The sequence below is a fragment of the Blennius ocellaris genome (assembly GCF_963422515.1).
Source record: "Blennius ocellaris genome assembly, chromosome: 11".
In the NCBI taxonomy this organism is placed as follows: Eukaryota; Metazoa; Chordata; class Actinopteri; order Blenniiformes; family Blenniidae; genus Blennius; species Blennius ocellaris.
In genome coordinates this window covers 15,622,438-15,644,336 of record NC_137660.1, presented here as the reverse complement: position 1 = coordinate 15,644,336, position 21,899 = coordinate 15,622,438, and the positions used below count along the sequence as shown (strand labels likewise).

The 21,899-nt window shown below is 41.4% G+C and overlaps 1 protein-coding gene across 1 annotated transcript; it reads right to left on the bottom strand.

Annotated features, from left to right (window-relative positions):
* Positions 1 to 135: 135 nt before the first annotated feature.
* Positions 136 to 18,108, bottom strand: bmal2 (basic helix-loop-helix ARNT like 2). Its single transcript, XM_080505030.1, has 17 exons — positions 17,857 to 18,108; positions 9,879 to 10,008; positions 9,720 to 9,773; positions 9,469 to 9,510; positions 9,225 to 9,382; positions 8,898 to 8,977; positions 8,176 to 8,268; positions 7,113 to 7,230; positions 6,879 to 7,028; positions 6,522 to 6,765; positions 6,110 to 6,216; positions 5,826 to 5,976; positions 5,658 to 5,728; positions 5,462 to 5,573; positions 4,239 to 4,329; positions 3,457 to 3,556; positions 136 to 3,341 (listed from the first exon to the last, which is right to left on the bottom strand). The coding sequence occupies exons 1-17, from the start codon at positions 17,912 to 17,914 to the stop codon at positions 3,184 to 3,186; spliced, it is 1,917 nt and encodes a 638-aa protein (XP_080361156.1). The 5' UTR covers positions 17,915 to 18,108; the 3' UTR covers positions 136 to 3,183.
* Positions 18,109 to 21,899: the final 3,791 nt, after the last annotated feature.

Below are 21,899 nucleotides of genomic sequence, written 5' to 3'. Positions count from 1 at the left end.
ACAGAATACTGAACAAAAGCAAAAGCTTGACGAAACAGTGGACATCCAGAGGTGCTACTAACAAAAAGAGTTTTCACTTTAAATCTTCATTTTAAATGATTACAAATACTTCAAAAATATTGTCAAAGGTTCCTGTTGAGGGTTTTAGTAAACTAATATTTATTAACAACATGACAACCTGGGCAGACCACCCAGACATGTTGATCATAGCAGCAAGAATGAAAAAAGACATATACAGAGTTTTTTCCTTGAGCTAAAAAAAACAAACAAAAACAAAAACCCAAACCATTTTTAACGTATGAAGTGGCAGGAAGAGGTACAACAAACGTTTTGAGCTCAAAACTGCCCTAAAAAACCCCCCAAAAGGTAGAAGCGCTTCCTTTGGTGCAGTTACTGCTGGTCGGTTGCATCGGCACTAAAAGACACCGGGTTTTTAACCTTTCCATGTCAGAAAACACGACAAATTCAGAAAAAACTAACAAGTGTATCACAAACGACATGCTAATAGGAATGACAGACTGGGGTGGGGGGATTTAAAACATAATGTTCCCTTGCTTACAGAAACTATTTTGTTTATTTAGGTTTGAAGACAGAAGCAAAATATGTGACCTCCTGAAAAAAGGGGTTGGCCACTCAGTCACTGATACACTGAAAGTGAGAGAAATAGTTGATCCTCTTATGTGTGGGGGGGGGGGGGGGGGGATGACAGTCACAACAGTGCAATGGTGGACCAAGAACAGCGGGAACAAAGAAATAAAAATACAAAATTGCCTTTTTTTTGGCCTTTGAAACGGACCAGCCTGTGTCTATGGCATGACCCCATAGCTCTACTTGTGTGGTTTAGGTAGTGAGTGCTGAAGCCCAACATGTACAGCGCCGGTTCCATCTCAGAACAAGCAATCTACCTCACAGAATGCCGTGTTTCGTCAAGTCAGTCCGTCGGTGCATTTTCGCCCTCCTTCCAGTCTGCGGAGGCGGCCACCTTCCGGGGGGGGGCGGACGTCCAAAGCAAAACGCAGGTTCGTTGTGTGTCCGAGCGGGAATGTCCCAAACAAAAAAGGCACTTCGGACACAGGCAGGAGGGGTCCGCGCGAGCTCCATTAAACCAGCTCCTCGTGAATTCAAGCGTTGGAGAGGAAAGAGAATCTTCTTCACGAGTCACAAAGCCTTCGATCCTTTGAAAGAGTTCTAATTGTAAAAAGCCTGAAACTATGACAAACCGCCACCCCGAAGAATCAATACGAAACAAGACATGGCTTGAAATCTGCACTTCTCTTCATTTATATGTCCAAGTGGTTCACGTACTCGGCGCCGAGGAGACGGAACAGACACCAGGAGACCCTCGGACAAAATCTGATGCCATCGTCTTCGAAAGGAAATGACACCGGCGTGTATTCTTGACTTTTTCCTTTCTTTCACTAAGGGACTCAGTGCATGACCATTTATAAACACATCCATATAGTAGTACGCCATGTGCCATTAAGAATTCCTCAGTTTGTTAGTTAATGGCTAGCTATCACTCACTGCAGCAGTTGTTTGTTTGTTTGTTTTTTTACTTTTAAATGGTGAGTATTAATGCTCATTTTCTTTAGAGAAAGCCAGTATGTGCAATGACGGCACGGGCGAAACTCAACTCGAGATGAGGTGCGTGGCAACATACGGCTTAGTGACTCCAGCTCATAAAAAGCCACAATGAAAAGTAGAAGGAAAAAAAAAAAAGATTCTAATATATTTTGAGGACTCGTGCACATTAGGAGAGGAAAAAAAAGAAGAACATATTTAAGTTTAGAATCTGGAATGATAAGTCTGCATAGCACAACCGCTCAATACCTGTTTGACAATGCTGTGTGCCTCAGACACATTTAACAATGAACGTCGCGTGAAGAACGGCCAAAGGAAAAAAAAAAATGGCCAAAGCTGTGGCTTACCTGCGAGAAAAAAAAGCTGACAGTAAGGACATAGATGCATGGGTGAACAAGAAGAGGGGGTGGGGTTATTACACGACACACCAATTGACAGTAGGCATGGAAGTACATAAAACCTTAAAAGTGGATAACTCCCTGAGTTATCGCTTCAACCACCACGTTGGCATAGTAGTCTCATGCGTGTATCGATATAATGTCACAGATGTCAAAACTAATTTGCTGTTGGTAGTCGTTGCTACCAAATCTCAAATCCAGCAACTCTAAAGTGCCGGCTCGCTTTTGTACGAGAGTCGTACTGTGATGCTCTTTAAAGCCAAAGGAGTGAATCTGCAAAGCGGGCAGCTCTCTCCGAACGATTCACGAGTGTGGACGAGTTCCTGGCCGAGAAACGTTCAATGTTTCCAGCGTGAGCCTATAAGACCCAGGGGGCCTCCCTCTGCAAAACTATATATCCCTTTTAAGACACATGTGGCCTGAAGTCGTGGTGTTTGCAGTCATACCAACTCCACACATATACAGCATGACGAGATCAGTGTTACGAGCGAGGAGGTTACAAGACTTGGTTCGTGGATAATGTTCAGATACTGACAATAGAATATCTCCAGAGGTCCCACGCCGTCAGGTGGCCCTCAAAGAGAGTCGAGGTGATGGAAGTGTGGTCTGCCGCGGTACAGTGGATACCACCGGTCTGGATCCTGAGGGGGGGGGGGGGGGGGGGGTTGCAAAGATGGGCCAGGTTGTCAAAGGTGTCCTCCTTAACAACAACATACAGTACCTAGTGAAATCACAACTTAAAAAAAAAAAAAGACAAAAAAGACAAAGAAAATATCAATTCAGTGCAACTTTTTTTTTGTTTTTGTTTTGTGGGTTGGTTTTTTTTTTTGTATGGCTTCTCCCAGCCTTTGTTCAAATGTTGGTGGAGGAGAGAGAAACAGGAGCAGGAACCCCAAGCCATCAGTGACCTACATCTTATCACTGTCTCTTGTGTCCACGGGTCCCTTCAACCTGGTGAGGCTGACAGTAGATTTTAGGGCGGACCGGTGACGTACATCTGTAAGGCTTCAGAGGAACATCCTCCTCCTGAAGAAGGGAAGCAGATAAACCCCCTTTTGTCGTCAGTCCTGCTGTTGTTGGAGCACAGCTTATGTGTAAAAGGGTCACTAATAAATTACTTCTTTTTAAAAAAAAATTTTTATGCCGTTTGGTGGAGTAAACATTAAGCAGTTCTTGCGTTCTTCAGACACATTACTGCAGCTTTCTATAAGGACCAGTGCATCTCATCAAAGTCCACGGCGTCTCCCAAGTTTGTGTCGGTCTCCAGGAGGCTCATGATCACGGCCATGGCGGCTTCGTCGTTGCTCAGGCTGCTGAGGCCTGGTCCGACCACACTGTCCAAATCCAGCTGGGAGTTCTCCCCTTCGGCGAGAAGAAACATGAGTTAAAACCAAATGACACCAAGATACGGTAATCGAGAGAAATGATTATTAATACGCTGAAATAACAGCTTCTTAATGGGTTCACAGTAAAATACCCATGAGTGTTTCTCCACCCGAGAACGCAGCTCCCTGGGGCTCGTCCTCTGAGCTGGACTTTCCTGGAATCTCCATGTCGGACGTTTCGCCATTTGGCACCTGAAGACCAAAAGACACGATGAGTACAGGAGCAGCATGGCCCGGCGATCACCAAGGAGGAGGGAGGAATAATCACATTACAAGATCCAACCTCAACAAGGAATTCAACTTAAATTTATTGCGCATACAGGGGTAATTCCTTCCTTTTATATTTCTGCATTATTCACACTGAATATTTTCATATGCAAATACAAATAAATGACTCCGAAACATATCAGTTAGTTCCGATATTTTATAAATGGGATGAAGCCAGAGGACAACAGATGATTAATTTAGATATTAGTTACTCTATATATAAAATGCTTCCGATTACAAGCTGGGTGTGTAGTTTTATTATTGCACTCCACAAAAATGACATCCAGTTTTCTTTTGTACGTTTTATGATGTAATTATTTCATAATAGTGTAAATGATCATATTTAAACCAAGTGATTTCTATAATATCTGAATCAGAACCAATATTACCAGAACAAAAAGATGTATTTATCGAAGATCAATTTGATAAGAGTAAATGTACAATTTTCCGATTGCATCAACGCAAAACACACAAATTTATTTATTTATTTTTTAAATCTGTTGGCAAAAATAAGCACACATACACTGGGCCAGTCCAAAAGTTTGATGCAACTTTTGTGAATGGGAAACGTTACTCTGGTTTGCAGGTGTTGCCGTCAAAAACTTACATTGTTGCTGAGTGGATTGTGAGTTTGTGGAGATTTGTCCGGCAGCAAACTGAACGGGCTGACGTTTCCACTGGAGGGCGAAGAGTTCATTCTGAACAAAGTCACAAAGTCCAAGTTAAAACGGCCACATAATGGAACATCAAAGCGTGACGATAGTCATTGTACATAGAAATCCATCTTATTGACTTTACTCAAGTGTTCGTGTAACCAGGAATATCCGGCCCTTTAAATAGTAAGAACCCAACCAGAGATGACAGGAACACTGTGCTCATGCAAACACATGCGCCATCCTTAAAGTCCTAGTGAAATGAAAATTCAACCTCCAAAACACTCTGGCTATTGCTTCTAGGATAATTTTTATGCCAACTGGTTGAAGGGTAAAATGTTCAAAGACGGCAATCCGCGAGAAAATAGCCGATAAACAGCGGTATGTTCGCTGCTCGCCGGAGCTTCTGACAATAACAGAGTGACATCACGGGATGTGCACACGCCCAAGTTGTGTTTACATTATGGCGGATCAGAGTTTTGACAACGAAGAGGGCTGAATTTAACGATAGTTCATCGTCATCGGACATTTCAAATCCAGTGATTGATGAAGAAGACACAGAATGTGTCGTTCTGCCATCGGTGACCCCGTCTGGAACATGTTTGAGGAAGCAGAAGACGGTTCGTCCGCCTCAGCAGCCGGCAGTTTTCACCGCGGCTTTGAGGCGTCCTGACTTTTGGCAGAACGACCCGGCTTCGTGGATCATGTCGAAGCGCTTTTCCGACTGCGCGGAATCACCGAAGATGAGTCCATGTATTACTTGATCGTCTACTAGCCGCCCGAGCTAGCGGCTCCCGCTAACCGCTAGCCGCGCGAGCTAGCCGCTCCCGCCACCTGTGCTCCTTTTCTCCTCTCTCGGGTCTCTTCCATGCTCAATCTTTCGTCAAGGCTCATAAAACGCAGACGATAACTTCAAAACACTGTTAAAACGTCGATATTTAAGAGGGAAACAAGCCAATGTAAACACAACAGATCGAGATCTGCACATCTCTTGACGTCACGCTCACGAAGAAGGATTCCCCCGACTTCGTCGGCTGGAGATTCAAAATTCTAAGAACTTTGCTATGCGACAACAGTGGTGGGGCAGAGTCGGAGAAACCTTATAAGTGGTAGCCCAACTATCGTTTTTTTTGCAAAGTAGTGTTTTACATTTCACTAGGCCTTTAAGGAAGCCCACCTGTTGAAATCCAGCAGCTCGTTTGCAATGTGGGTCCCGATGCTCCCAGCGTAGATCATGGTTCCAGGTGTGGTGGAGATGCCTGGTATGGTTGGAAGGGACTTCTTGCCATCTTTTGACAGGGGCAAAAAAAAAGAAGTTAGAAAGGAAACAAAAGTGACACTAATGCAGCGGCAGTGATTCAGCGAGGACTGACCGTCAGAAGTCTTGGAGTTGGTCGACTGCTCAGACTTGTTTCCCGATCGACTTGTTCGACTGTGGTCATGCCTTTGATGGGATGAAGAAAAACGGGCTCAGATGAACATGCAACCAGCAAAGGTGCGTAGGTGATCTGTACAAAAGAACTTAAGGCATATATACTCACGATATGACGGTGTTGGTAGACACTATATATTCTACTTCTTTGGTCCAGGGATTTACAAAACTAAACCACTGACTTTGCAGAGTAACAAAAGAGCCATATTTTGTTTTGAACTTGTAGCAGTTTGTCTCTATTTTCTCTTTACTCCGCAGCACTGAGGAAGAAAAACAGTGAGGTCAATAGTTTGAACCGTAAGATAATATTTATTAAACCCTGCAAAACTCTGCCTCGGATAAATATGATTAATTCCTTTGAAGTCAAAGGAAATTTGAAGAGACTAACGTTACCTTTTCGATGTCCATCAGCTAAATGTGGTAAGTCATCCTGATGGAAGTATTCGTAGCACGAAGTCCCAAGCAATTCTTGCGGAAGATAACCAAGAATGGTGGTCGCTCTGGAAAAGAAATAATTTTTTTTTTTTTTTAATGCGCTATTTTTTTTAAGAATCCCAACAAAACATATGCTGACAATCAAAATAGATCTACATTGTTTTTTCACTTTAATCGAACAAAACCAGTATCCTGACGTTTTGTTTAACAGAGTGTGTCTTCATAGTCAATTATCATCATGAGGGATGATAATCGGGTTGCCAGCACATACTATGACATATCAGTACCGGTAATATAGACTGAGCTCATGATGAAATCAGGACAAGTATGAGACGGTCTGCATCGCCCAATAATTAAACTGTGCTCTGACCTTTGATCAACAAAGGTGAATTTGCCATCCATGGCGTAGCGCGTGATGAACTCTGTGGCTTTGACTCGGACCTCGCCGTTGACCTGGGGCGGCGTATGGGGGTGGACCCGTCCCATCGCCACCAGGCAGCTGAAGTGGGAGCTGTCCTGCTTGTCGGACTCCCCTTCCCCGTCCGCTCCCAACTGACTGGTCGGCCAGCTGCGCATGTAGCCTGTACAGTGGACTGTGCAGTACTTTTGTGACTCTGGAAGTGAACGTAAACAATGACCCACCAGCCATCATTAGGCCACGAACGCAAATGTTGCTAAGTTACGAGTCCCCCCCCCCAAAAAAACTATCGCGGAACAATCGCCTTGCCTTTCTTTTTGGACGAGTTGGCCTGCGATTCTTTTTCTTCCACCTTGACAGAGATTTTATTGTACTTCATGCGGCAGAAGAACGACCGCCGTGCACCTGAGCACAACCGTGCAGCGCCGACTGGGAGGTCAGCCTGGACCTGCAGACCGGCTGAGGACGGGGGAGACGCGTTAAATGAGACTGAGGCGCAAGGAAGAAATTAGGGCTTTTTTTTTTTTATTAATTTTTTTTTACTTTTAGCGTCTATTAGCCGTTCGCGGGGGTAGAGTTCAGAGGCCGACAGCTGCTCCTTCACTTTTCCCATGTCCTTTGGATGGATGTAATCAAACAGGCTCTGTCCAATCAGCTCCGTCTGGAAAAGACAATGTTCTCGTAAAGTAACACGGAAAAAGCTTCGATCCTGACTTTAGAATGTAACAAATCGCTTCTCATGAAAAGCAACTCCTGTTAATTACAATTTCAATTTTTTTTTTTTTTTTGGTCTGTTGCCTTCAAACTACAGTAGATAGTGTGTGGAGCAGCAACAGAGACAGTTACTGAATTTACACTCTCCAACCACTTCTTTAGGTACAATCTAATGTGACTGAACACAACTGCTCTGGCACCAAGTCTGTTTTTTTTACAAAGGTCAATGTTAAGCTGCCATTAAGATTATTAAATACTTTTAAGTTGAAGTCATATTTTCCAAGTTGTACTTCCCACTGATAATAATCTGGATGTAACCTCAAAGACGAATGTTTTGCGATATTAAAGCCGTTCTGACAATCCAAAGCACAAACCCTTATAAAAGCAGAAACCATGATGAGATGAGGTACTGGATCGCATAAGGCTGCACAACTGTACCTAATGAAGTGGCCACTATTTTTTTACAGTGCTCCGAAAAACAAGCTGAGATGCTTATGTACCAACATAACGTTTCTCTTATCAATTAAGAGTCATACTGTACGTGTCTGTTTCGGAAAACTTTCCAGTAAGTTTTTTGAACAGCAATTTCTGGAAAGAGATAAACAAACTATCAAGATTTCAAAAACGCCATTAGCATCATGAGCAGAGTACAAGAAGGATCACGGGCAGCTTGGTGTGTTAGTCTCATGACATCGTTCCGACTTTGTATCTCCGGGAAGCGCGCGACGTTGCCGAGCGCCGACACGAGGCTAAACATGTTGATACAGAGCCTCGCGTGGCGTGAACACTCTGCTCTGTTGACATTAGCCTCAAGACACCACAGACGATCTCGTGGGGTTTTTAACGGAACAAAAAAGGGTTGCAGAGACAGTGACGAATGTAGAAGTTTTACCCGACTATAATTTAAGGTCTTCGTGACGGACTCCGAGACAAAAACTATTTTCCCACGATCGCAGCCCACCACAAAGAGGAAACCATCTGCAGCCTGCGCAAACAAAGAAACGGCGGGGAGAAGAAGGGGGGGTCAGTGCTATGAAGTGGAAGAAAGCGGGTCATTGAGTTCATTTTTTTTTTTTTTTTTAAAGATACAAATTATGCATTTCTGATACAATAAAATCACAATCACCCTTCATGTTGTCTGTGTATCACACCATTTGAATCACTTAACATGGTGAAGACACTTGCAATTTAAAGAAAGCTAAGGAATTTAAAAATTAAATGAACTAAAGGAAAAAAAATGTTTTATCAGAAATGTTTGATCTATCTCACAACGGGTGAATCGGGTGAAGTGGATTTGCTCATACATCTCGAAAGACGTCCCCCCCCCACCCCCCTTATCCAAGTGGATTCATCCGTTCATGCTCCTCCATTCACGAGGCTTATTAGTGTGACGAGGCCAAACGTCTTTCAAGACACACGACCGAGTCCAGTTCACCTTTTCAGATTGTTTTACAACCTTTTTAAAAGAAGATAACACAAAAAAAACAAAACTTGGGGATAATCCCTGACTTAAATTTACATTACAAACCGTTGTCGAATGAAAAAAAAATAAAGCAACATTCTTTGCACTGAGATGATCGAGCACACGATTGATCGATAGGCCGTGTGTTTTACCTTGAGGACGAGGTGTTTGAGCTCCTCATCGGGAAGGAATGAGGGCTTGTAGCTGGCCTCGGAGAACGAAGTCCCCGAACCTGAAAGTACAGACAGCAACGTGACACAAACTGAATCTTATTTGGGGATTTGTCACATCAGCAAAAAAAAAAAAAAAAAAATGTCATTCAGATGACAAAAAAAAAAAAGGATTTGTGCCTCTTCATCATAAAGGCGCTGTATCAACATATCGCAGCTCATTTGCAGAATACCTAAATATAGTAGAGTCACATTATCATTAGACTGGTCTATTTTGCAAACCCACAGGCCGTAAAACGTGCTTCGTACCTTTGAGAGATTTCAGGTGCTGCACAGCCATTCTGAGCACCGTGAGTTTGTCCAGCTTGCGAGACATGGGGTTACAGGTCGGGATCATGGCCGAGAGCTTCTCGATGAGCTTATTCATTTTGTCCCGTCTCCTCTTCTCAATTTGGCTATGTGGTTCCCTAAAAAAAAAATAAAAAAAAATTGGATTAAAAACAGCACCTATGCAATAAACGTCATCGGATACAGTTTGTGAAATTGAATCTACCTGAGGCATTTCATTTTGGCATGTTGGTCCTCTTCATCTGACCTGTAAAACAATAAGTCAGGAAAAAAAGCTTAATGCTTAGTGCTGCAACGCTAAAATTAAAACACACTGCAATCCAAAGTCATTGATAATGCAACCATTATTTCATTTAGTGGCTTTATTTATTTATTTATTTTAAATGTGATCGTTTATAAAAATAATTAAATATATATATATATATCTCTGGTGTTGTGATTTCACCAACACAGTACCCAATTTGGTCATCATCTGCATCGGCGTCGGTCATTGAAACTGATTTTGAATCCCTGAAAAAAACAAACAACATAAATATTAGCGCCAGTTTGGGTCAACAGGTTTGGATTTTTTTTTTCTTCCCTTAATTAAACAAAAGCAATCACTCTGTTACTCACTGGTTGTCCATGCTGCCCTTGCGCTTCCGGGGCATTTCCATGCTTAGGGACATACCAGAAGCTGAGGAGGGGGTCATGAGGCTGGACCGAGACGCAAAACTGATCTGACTTTCCTCCACCAGCACATCCTCTGCAACAAACAACAATAAACAGCATAGTCATACATGGTTTAAACTTGGTGACATCATTACATACAAATGAGGCCTCCACCCCCAAACCTTTCCAGACTCTAAATTTGGTTGTGTTATTATATTCAGGGCTTGACATTGGCCACAGTGTTCCTGTTAGGAGGTCACAAACAGCCACGATGAGCAGTTTTCTCAGTGAGCATAAAGGGTCACACAGCTAAAAAAAAAAAGCATCAGTGTACTACACAGCAGGAACTGTGTTAAAGGAGGCGAGGGGACACTCCCGTCTGTACATGCTGGGAAAGTTGAAATGATGAAAAAAAAAACAACAACAAATAGATGCAACAGCAATACAACACCGACTCTGAGGATGGCACATTTCCTTTCCAATCCACTTCCAGGAACAAAACATGTCGCACCTTTAAAGCAGACTACCAGTTTTATCCGCATATACTGCTGTGACAAATGGTCGATTATGAAAAAAGCTGCAATAATATACGTCACCAATCACGGAATTATTGGCCACCATAAGTGATACAAGCCATTTTAGCAGTTCAGGTTTGCTTGCCGATAATAAGCCCGGAATAACAGGGCAGGCAGTAAATACCTACAAACAATAAGGCTAGAATTACAATACTTACACAGGTAATTCAAGAGTCTGGTATTTTACAAGCGAAGTGACACTTTTACTGTGTGGTTCTTTACTTCATTATATTTTTAATGCCGATTATTGAAAAGGAACAAACAAAAGTAGCTGCTTTCTGAAAATATTCACTGAACAAAACCAAGAATCTTTCAGGAGACAAAGTAGAACAAGGTGACCAAGGAGCTCTACATAGTTCAAAGAAGCTCTACATAGTTCAAAGAAGTTCTTCATAGTTCAAAGAAGCTCTACATAGTTCAAAGAAGCTCTACATAGTTCAAAGAAGCTCTACATAGTTCATGGAAGGCAACAACAGGTGTGGCCCCAACGGCATCTTATCACTGATATATTGCACTTCTTGACATGTGACCCAAATCAAACACCCCTGTGAGGTAGCTCGGTGCACTCAGGGTGTGACTTACTGGTAAAGAAGATAACTTGTACTTTTGTCTCGCATAACCACTTTGCATTGTTTTTGAATGGGTTTGACAAACCTCGCCGTGTAATTTGGCGCAGTGGTTGAATTCTAAAATAAGTGCAGCGAGACGAGGCTCGACAGACAATCTTGTGCTAAAAAAAACAAACAAAAAAACTCAGCAAGTTCAACAATAGGCCCATTTTGGATCAGAGCTAATTACAATGAAACTCTGCTTTGCAGGCATTTTCTTTTTGCATATTCTCCAGTAACAGATGGTTTTGTTTGCGAAACAGCACTACTTTATTTTTCTATTGTATGTAGGCCACAGTGAAAGCGCAGTGTTCTTGTAAACACTCCATCTACAGTAGGTTTTGATGAGGATGACACAGTGGTGTGTATTCAAGCGTTTTTGTTTTTTTATTACTTGAACAGGTTTTTGATGTCAAGGCTCATTGCAAATCACCCAGAAAGGTTTGATAATTAATGCAAGTCGGTTCGACGGCAGGCCAGGCTTTTCTGTTTGAAGTTTGCATGTTCTCTCCGGGAGAGGATTTTCTCTGCTTTCTTGCATTTCAACCGGAATGTCCAAAAATACACATCTGTGGTTAACCGATGATCCTGAACTGCCCAAATTGTATGTGTGGGTGGCTTGCTGTCTCTTCGTTTGCCCTGTGGCAGAGTGGCGATCTGTCCAGGTTATTACACGTTCCAGCACCTTGCAACCCGGAATGGGACAGACTGCTATAGCATAGTATAGTATAACAGATGGATGTACTCACGATATGTAGTTTTGTCTGGCTTGTGTCCACAAACGCTTAACATATCATTCACATAACTTGTGTAACATTTAAAGAACAAAGGAGTGCATGTTTTTAATGGATCCTTGACTCAGAATTCCTATGTGGTACACGTACTTGTTGTGTTGATCACCCTACGAGCAGAACCAGAGCGACTGGTTGCTCTGGTGTCACTGCAGCATATTCACATTCTCAATATTGTCAAGAACTCGACATTCACTCAATACAACAAAACCATTCATATTTCCAGCTTCATTTCACTCACAAAGCAAGGTTCAATAAACCGTCTTTATGGCGCCATCTTTGCAATCGCTTGGTGAAATTAACAGACGATTACATCCGATCCATTCATCTTTTCCTGTTTAGGGTTGCGGGACACTGGACACATTTCTCAGACGACTATGAGCAAAGTCCATCATAGAGCAAACAAAGAGACAATAACACCTTCGGGCAACTCATCAGAAGCAGAATCTGATCCGGGGTCACCAACTGCCCTCATATCAGAATCAGATCACTTTGATTATCCCTGGAGGAAATCGTTTGACACAAAGAATGAAACGATTAAACACAGAATGACACAATATCAAGCGACGTTAAATATGAAATATTAATTGAACTGCCCATATACACAAAGTGAAGCTCAGCAGTGATGGAGTGGCAGGGCAGAGTGAGCTTAACATGTGACACAACACGCATTATTTATGAGGAGGAGTTATAGAGTCTTGTTGCCATAGGAATGAAGGATCTCCTGTTGTGCTCTGTTGTGCCGTTTTTGGACTGTTGGGAGAAAATGGAGAACAAAATCTTACATCGGATAGCCTGGCCTAAATTTAAACGCACAACCTTTTTTTTCCCCTTCTGAATGCTGAATAGAGGTGTGTAATGGCTCACCTCACCCACGGTTTTGGTTGAACTAAGATTTTCTTGCCTGTGGATCCCAACAGCTGTTAGAAAGTTTTCTTCCCAGTCCAACCTCAACCACTATGTGTTACTTATCAGGAGATTTTAGGGTTATAAAGTGTGACTCTCACGTTTGATCTACTTCACTTAAACTGAGGGGGAGGGAAAAGATGGTGAGTCACGTTTATAGCCTTTAATTTTTTTCCGCATTCAAAGTGAGGCTTGGTCACGTAATATATCTCAACGTCATGCAGGCTGCATGTAAAATGGACCGTTTTCATTTTGGGAATCTTTTTCTTTCTTCCAATATTCTGTTCAGACAGCTCACACAAAGAGGAAAAATGCAAAGCAACTCTTAAGAGTTGTGCAAACATTTAGTGAACAAGTAAACAAACCTTGTTATGGAACTCTACCACAGCTCAATGCAAAGAACATGTCCATGATTGATTTTTAATATACACCTGGATATGCATGTCAGCCTGAATGTTAGTCAGTTACCTCAGTTAATCTAATAGTTTTCACATCACGAGACAACAGATGACAAAAACAAGTGGGTGTTTCCTTTTTCCACTGTATTTGTTGTTGAATTCTCGTGATGTGCAGATTAATAGCGTATCAATATTTCTAATGCCAAAAACATTATAATGCAGTAAAAGCTTATAATGTATGTTAGGGTACATTTTCATGTTTCATGCTACACATATTAAGAAGTGACTTGTACATCAAATTATACTAGCAATACATACAATTTCTGAACATTAAGGCACTCTGTATGACTACAGTGTCACTGAAAAATATCCAATACTATCGTATCTGATAGAAGGCAGCAGAAGTCACAGCTCGAGAAACGAATCACCAAATGGGTTTCCAAACAGCAGCTGCTGGCCGAGGCTTATTGACGGCACAATTGTGTCTTTGCATTGAAAAAAAAGGAACCTAATCAATACACCAGTGCCATTGGTATACGTGTTGTTTTCCCCTTTCATGACACAATTGAACGACTTATAATCAAATGAAAGTTACAACTCTAAAAGCCCACAGGAAGCTATTCATGCAGGCTTCGGGTTCCTCTTCCTCCAGCTGTCATTGTAACGTGTACGAGAGCTGCAGAAATGTTGTACAAAGAGTGTCAAGTCAGGCTGCGATGCATGTTGGTGGTTGCAGGTTTCCTAAAGTGATGCAATCCCTATCACTTGAATTCGTTTTTCCTCATTCTCTGAACATCTTGGGCATTGAAAGAAAGTATGTATTCTCATCTGTATTGGAAGCGCTGGCTATAGTTCTACGAAAATCGAAATTAAAATGAAAACAAATCAGTAATGACCATTGCTCATGCAGAAAAATGAAATCTATATAAATCAGAAATAGCCATTTTCTCAGGAAAGTTAATCTAATTAGTTAATTGAATAATCCAGAGTCTTATTGTCATGTCATTTAGAGACACGAGTTTTCTCCTGCCATAGATTCGCGGAGCTGATTTTACTGAAGCAGCGTTCACCTTCTGTCATCTCAGCTGTGACGGAAACTGAGAGCAGACTGCTGGATGTAGTAATCCTTTCAGCCGACAGCCACATGAACTCCTAAGATGGCCCAATCAGGTTTACAATGCTGCGTGACCATGCAGTTCAGGCAGAGCAGAACGCAAGGTTATATCTCACCCCAGCTACAACCGTATGTCGGCAGGAGATGGCCTGGGAAAAAAAAGAAACTTGCCTGGAATTACTTCCTAGTTAATAGAGATCAGCCATGATGAAGAACAACAGCCTCCCTCGCCATACTATTGCAGCCTACTTTCTATTTCCCCGAGTTAGTCACAGCCTCATGCGTATTCATGCGAGAGTGTGGGGATAGAATTTCCCGTGGCGGGAAACACAACAAATGTGGTTGACATTCATGACACCTATTTTTAAACGCGTGACCCAAATGACCATCACCAGATCAGCAGGTCGCCGCTGACTTTTAATCACCAGATCCCTGTCGAGATCTGCAGGATTACCAAGGTTGTGGAGAAGGCAAGTGGTTGACAAGACATCGGGTTGTACACACGCGCCTCTCAATCCCTTTCCCAAAGCTCACGTGTCAATGAGTTTGCTCACTGACTCGATACCTGAATGAGCATTTGCTGCACTTGAATAAACCTCTCACCACACATGGCCTGGATATATTACCACATCAAAATAGCACCGGGATAATCGGCTCTTTATAAAAATGTATGGAAAGCTTACAAGATACAGTTAATTGCATAGGTTTAATGCAGCTGTGGGGAAAAAAACCAGATGCAAAGTAGTGAAGCTGTTTTGAAAGCAAAGGGTGGCCACACCATAAAAAACGATTTGAAATAGATTTATACTCTATACGCTAATCTACAATACGTATGTAATTATACTGTATATAAATTGTGAACAATATTTATTTAAAAAGGGTAGCCTTTTCTCTTTTGAGCACTTGCTTAAATCCATTATGACAAGTCATTTACATGAATTAATCATTATTTGATGTCAAAAAGCAAACGATGCAAACAGATTTACGCAAATACAAACAACTGTTGGCAATCATGAACCAACTCGTGATGTCTTATTCATTAAAATGTATCATGAGGTTACATATTTGAACCTCCCAGTCAGCCTACATCCAATTTTGTTTCATTCAATCCTCTTTTGAGTTTCATAGAGATCACTTTTTTTTTTTTTATCCGCAGTTCAGCACCACACGAGTTTGTCATATTTCAAAAGCACAAAAGGGGAGAAATAAATCTAGCTGAAGAAATTTTGATGAGAAAATCTCTTCTGTTATGGTTTGAAGGAAAATGTTTCAGATGGATTCGTCAATGATTAAAAAGAAAAAAAAAAAACTTGTCTTGCATCTTTAAAAGGTAGGCTAAATAACATCATACACAATTCAGGACCTAAACATAAGATCTCACTGGGTGGCTCTGCTTAACCTTTTCATGGTATTTCATATACTTGGATGGCTTATATATGGCTATATTGTTCAAATGCACACCGTTCTTACAGCTTAATATTGTTGTTTACAACGTGGGGTCTGACTTACAACACAGATGCAACTCAACTGGGTTCACACCAGTTTTCTGTCACTACAAACAATGGAACCTGACATCTGACAGGTCAGACAAATCCTGGTGTACTATGCATTTCATAGATAAGTCCAATCATGTTACTCGCCCCAAAGGGAGACCAGCAAAGGACAAAGCCAAAGGACTTTTACGAGGCGTCATATTACCCACACCTGCCTCTGAATAAAAACACACAACAGAAAAACCTTGCATACACCCGTCAACTCATTAGTTACACTTGTAATCGAGCAGTGGCCCAGCCATAACCACTGCATTTATAAAAGGTGAACACAAAGGGATGCAGTGATACCGATACCAGTACTGGTTCAAATACTGCATGTGGGTCCTTGTATTCAAAAATACTCTGATATAGACACAATCTACTTCTCAGTAAAGGATGAGCAATGTCTGCCGTGTTGCTAGAATTCAAGAGAAACAGGTGGATAAATAGTGCTACACACATCGAATGTATAACAAGTGAAAAAGCCCACATTTCAGTGTTTGGTGTATTTGGTCTTGCAATGAATTATTTCTCATCCCATTTACTCACTGGCAGCACTTTGACAGAATGAATTGAGCCTTTCAGTTTATTTAAACGGCTAATTTTTTATAAAGTAATAAATCAAGCACAGTGTATGAAAGGGTGTAATATAATACATTTAGACTTCTTTCCAGTCTTTTTAAAAAAAATAAAATAACAGATTTTGTTCTCGATTTGACACAGGTTGATTATTATCACGATTGGTTTATTCTAGTTATGCTCCAAATAAATATGATGGCATGTTTTGAGAAGAAAAAAAAACTATTTCCCTAAAAAAAAAAACCTTCCCCATTGAGAGAATATACATTTTTTTAAATGTATTTTCACCTAACTCACACTTTAAAAAGATTAATTTATGCAGCAAACCATAGCGCTGTTCACTTACTACAACAGCACAATGAATCTCAAAAAATAGGGGAACTCAAATGTATTGATAAAGGTCGGGTTTTCTCTCAGTTTACGTTTTATGCGTCAACCAAGAAGACAAAATACTTTGTCAAAGTGACAGGAATCATTTCGCTGTCGAGAACATGGAATAGCTTGATGACAGTTGAATGTCATGATTGGATTTCTCTCTGTTAAATTGCTGCAAACAATTGCGGTAAACGGCTGTAATCTCGTGGTTTCTATTTTTCCAAGAAAAATAAATGACCTTCTCTGTAGATGTGAAGGTGGCACACTTCACTGCCTTTGGCTTGTGACAACTCTCGATGAGAACCTTCGAATTGTTTGTAAATTACAGAACGACACATCTTGAGTCATGGGGGGGAGAACAGCAGCCAGTCTTTAAAATACAAGCCGATGTTTTATTGACGGTTTTTCGGGGTTTAAATACGAAATTGATGACAGACGATGATCGGTGTACAGAAACTCCGCGGACTGTGGAGCAACGCTAACCTGCTTTAATAAACGACAAAACCATCGACAGGCCTCAACAAGCGAGCGTAAACGCGGATAACACTTTTATTTAAAAGAAAAATCAAATAAAACCTGGTTATCTAAGCGGTAGTATCGACAGTAGTAATCCGAGACACCTCTTTTTTTTGGTTGAGAGCAGCGCCTTGGTAAACACAGGCCTAGCTGCTGCTGCTGCTACTGCTAAGCTAACGTGTTCCGAGCTTCAGACGCTCGCGTTGACGTGACACGGTAATAAAACGCATACTTCACACGTAAATACGCCACTGTTGTTGAACGAACAGAGTGGCGAGCCGAGATAGGTCTCGCAAAATGCTGGCGAAATAGTAAAGAAAGTCGCGTTATATAAATGGCGGAACGTTCCGGGAGCGCTTGCTCCACTGATCTACTGACCTAGTTTTGGAAAAGCGCAAAGTTACGGCGAGCCGGCCAAAGAAAAAAAACAAAACAAAAACAAAAACACTAGCGCACACGCCTGGCTTCCTGTCACATCCAGATCATATAATAAGGCGACGTGTGACGACGTGCAAATTCGTTGGAGCTTCATGAAGCCATGTCATTACCTGCCGGCTCGCCTCCCGCTCTGTCACCGCCGGCAGCCGCTGCGTTCCGGGCCGACATGGCTGGAGCCGGTGCGCCGGGGCCCGGGACTCCAATGCATGGATGAGGCGGTGCACGACTTCTAGTTACGGCTGTGGTAACGAGGGCCGGGAGGGGGGGTGGAAGAGGAGCTGCACAGTGAGGAAATTTCTGTGCCGTCGCCTTGTTTTTCTTTGGTGCAATAATAATAATAATAAAAAGAAAGAAAGAAAGAACGAAAAAGTAGGCGAGTGCGCAGTAGACGTGCACAAAGGTATTAAACACGCGGTGAGTGGAGAAGTGAGGCGGAAGACCGATCGCAGTCTCCTCCTACCGGTTCACCGGAGTCACCGGTGCAGAGACCCATACACGATAAACACGAAATCCTTACACATCTGATGAAATGAGTATTGTTCTAACTCTTAGTCCGTGGATTTTTGTTTACCGCACTAATATGTTAGCAGCTCCAAAGTGTATTTCATAGATACAGATAATGTCACACAATTATTGCCAGTAGTGGTTTTATTGTATTTGGAGAGCCATTCACTTTTTTACTTGTTCAGTTTCAGGTATGTTGTTGAAGTTGTAAAATCAAGGTCAAATTTCACAAGGTTGAACTTTGATATGATATATTCCAATTATTCTACTCAAATTAGAGTGTCGACATGTTTGTACTGTGCATTGCATCATAGTCATAAGGAGCTGTATATTTAATCCGTATTTGATTAGATATGCCAACACAACCATATGCATTGGAAAATCTATAGCGGTTCCAGAGTTATGGCTTTAAGTGATATATTAATTTAATATAGACTGTATAATTAACATATTCAGATATACCATTGATCCATATTCCAGAAAAAAAGTGTGATCAGATATGGCCTAATAGAACATATGACAAACTCCAAAATGCCTATACTGCACAATATTTTGTCTTCATGTCGCATACTGGGTTCGTATTTGACCAGATATGGTGCATATCAACAAAAATATACTTTAGAGATATCTGTCCATATTCTAGACCGAATCCAAAAACAGATATTTAGGGATTCTGGATATTTTCACCCTGAGGACAATTATGGAACACCAAATCAATATATTATTCATATTATTTTATAATATATATTCTTCATGATGTGGTTTATATTTGACCAGATATCTGCTCTATTTGCTGGCAATGAAAATCTCACGAGATCAAGGCAGTAGCAGTTTTAGGCAGCTGCTAAACCTACTGCAGCCGCCTGCAGACCTCAGAGCATGATCTGGCTGTCTTCAAGGAGCTATGCTCTCCATGAGGACCACAAACTATACATTTGGTGTAAAATCCTTTTTCCTGTAAAATTGTTCAATTCAAAGATTATATGAATCTCATATAGTGGAATAAAGTATACTTTATTCCTCGTGTAGTGGATCAAGTATATTCCACTACACGAGATTCATATCTGTTAAACATATGTTGTTGATGATCATGATAATGATAATAACAATGCTAATACAAAAGGTTTTTCATACAACACTTATCAAAACGAGCAATTTCAAAGTGCTTGGCAGACGTAGAGTGAAAAATGACAGAATACACACACACACACACACACACACACACACACACACACACACACACACACACACACACACACACACACACACACACGCAGTCCCACATGTACTATAACTACAATTAATGCAATTTCTTCTGCCACGATGAATTTCCAAGCGTACTACGAATGTTGACTTCTGCAATTAAATTCACGTTGTGCTTCGCAGATGGCTGGAAACTGTCTGGAGATTGCAGCTTTATGTCATCGTCCCACGATGTTCATTATCGTGAGAACACACGTGATCTTGTCATGCGCGCTTTGAGTCGTAGGTAGAATAAGGTGTGATCACTGCGGAAGAGGTCTGATTGCTGGGAAGGAGTTGCGTGCGGTCACACCATCATTTCAGAGGGTAAGTCTGGATATTTCATTGTCAGCATTTCAGCATAATAATTGTCTTGAGTCACCATGTAACATTAAGGTTAAATACGTATCGTGAGCGTTATTGCTTGCAAAGTTTTATTGCCCGGTTTCATTAAAAATAAGTGTGAGCGATGTGCTGTTAGCCAGTTAGCTAAACTGGCCCTCTTAACGTAAATCGTAGAAACCCAAACGTTACCTGCGGTCGACAACTGTCCCAACTGTTAATGACGAACACTGTGGTCCCGGTGTCGGGAGAGATCCGTTGGGAAAGTCGGTGGGAGGAAGGGTGGGGGGGATGCCATGAGGCTATGCCATGTGGCTTAACATACTCTCCGCAATGCTCGTCTGCAGACTTCGCGCAGGTCGCGGGTGGTTCATGATGGTGGCCATGCTCCACTCTGGACTCACTTCGTTTCATAACATGAACAAAAATATCCCCACTTCTGTTGCCCAGTGTTCTCCACATTTCCTAAAGTAAGTTGGGTTTCATTTTAGGAGTTTAGCCGTCTGGGTATCTTTATTGGCTTTTAATTTGTGATTGTTCTGACGGGAAGGTGGAGGATCGCATGCACAGTCGGCAGCTCAGGCCATGCGGTCAAACATTTTTGGCTGCACGTGCGCTAACAAACTGCTGGACCTGAATCGCAGAAGGAAGACAACTTCCCTGTGGTGCTGCCACTGACCAATGAGGAGCAGTTTGATGAGACTGAAACCGCACTGAAGGAGGAAACGGTCCGTCAGAAGATGGTGAACAATTGTGTATTTTCTAATGTCGTCTGAAATTATAGGGAATTTTTGGTATAGAAATATTGGGCTCAATTCATCACAACACTTTACGGTCATAGTACAACCATGGTTTTCATCATGCGGGCATTTCTGACAATTCCCACGATAGTGGTCAGATTCATATAGGTTATTTATAGTCAGCAGTGTATTTGTGTCAGAAAATTACGTCAGAAAATGCATTGGCATTTACCATGCCACAAAGCTTGTTATGCCATTGAATGCTTTATTCATTTTAAATCTATTTCAATGCTGCCAAACATCAAATAAAATATGTAGGCCTGTGTGCCCATTCTGTCCACCATTTTCCAACACGTAAAAAATAAAATGTCAAACAATGTAAAGCTTGCACAGCCAATGCATAGTAGACATGATGCAATGACTGTTACAGTGCAACTTTGGAGGTTCAGGTGCAGATAAATCAGCTGGAGGAGACAGCTGGTGAGAGTTTATTAAACAAACAGAGAGAACACCAAAGGGGCCAGTCCTCGCTGGGTACGGATCTCCAGAGCTTGAGATTCTGCTGGCTCCGGTGGCGGATGGCCGAGGCTGAGTCGGGCAGCGACTCAATTAATCAAGGTTAATTGAAAATTCAACATTCTTTCAATGTTGATAATAACATGGTTGAAACAAGGTTGATTCATCGTCTGGGTTCATTGAAAATTCAACATTCTTTCAATGTTGATAATAACATGGTTGAAACAAGGTTGATTCATTGTCTGGGTTCACTGAAAATTCAACATTCTCTCAATGTTGATCACAGCGAACAAACTCAATGTTACTTCAAAGTTCTGACATCAATGTTGATCTCACTCTTCAGCCTGACGAAATTTCAATGTTGATTCAATAACTGTTTGCTATCTGGGATGTCACTACTGGATGACTTTTGCATGACCCCTGTGGAACTTCACTAAATATAGATTAAAGTGATTATTTTGGCTTTATTTGACACATTAAAAAAATAGAGGAATGTTAAAAGTGCTGAAATGGCCTTTTAATAGTAATTTTTCAACATGTATATCTAGTTTAATCAATGTTAATGCAATTCAATGTTGATAATAACATGGTTGAATCAAGGTTGATTCATCGTCTGGGTTCATTGAAAATTCAATATTATTTCAATGTTGATCATAGTGTGATTGAAACAAGGTTGATTCATCGTCTGGGTGTTGATCATAGCGTGGTTGAAACAAGGTTGATTCATCGAAAATTCAATATTCTTTTAATGTTGATCATAGTGAGCAAACTCAATGTTACTGTCAATGTTCTGACATCAATGTTGATCT

Coding starts and splice junctions, on each gene's coding strand:
- bmal2 (XM_080505030.1), bottom strand. CDS start 17,914: ATGTCGGCCCGGAACGCAGCGGCTGCCGGCGGTGACAGAGCGGGAGGC. Junction 9,383..9,468: donor GCCAAAATGAAATGCCTCAG/GTAGATTCAATT, acceptor TTTTTTTTTTAG/GGAACCACATAGCCAAATTG. Junction 5,729..5,825: donor TCTACCAACACCGTCATATC/GTGAGTATATAT, acceptor ATCCCATCAAAG/GCATGACCACAGTCGAACAA.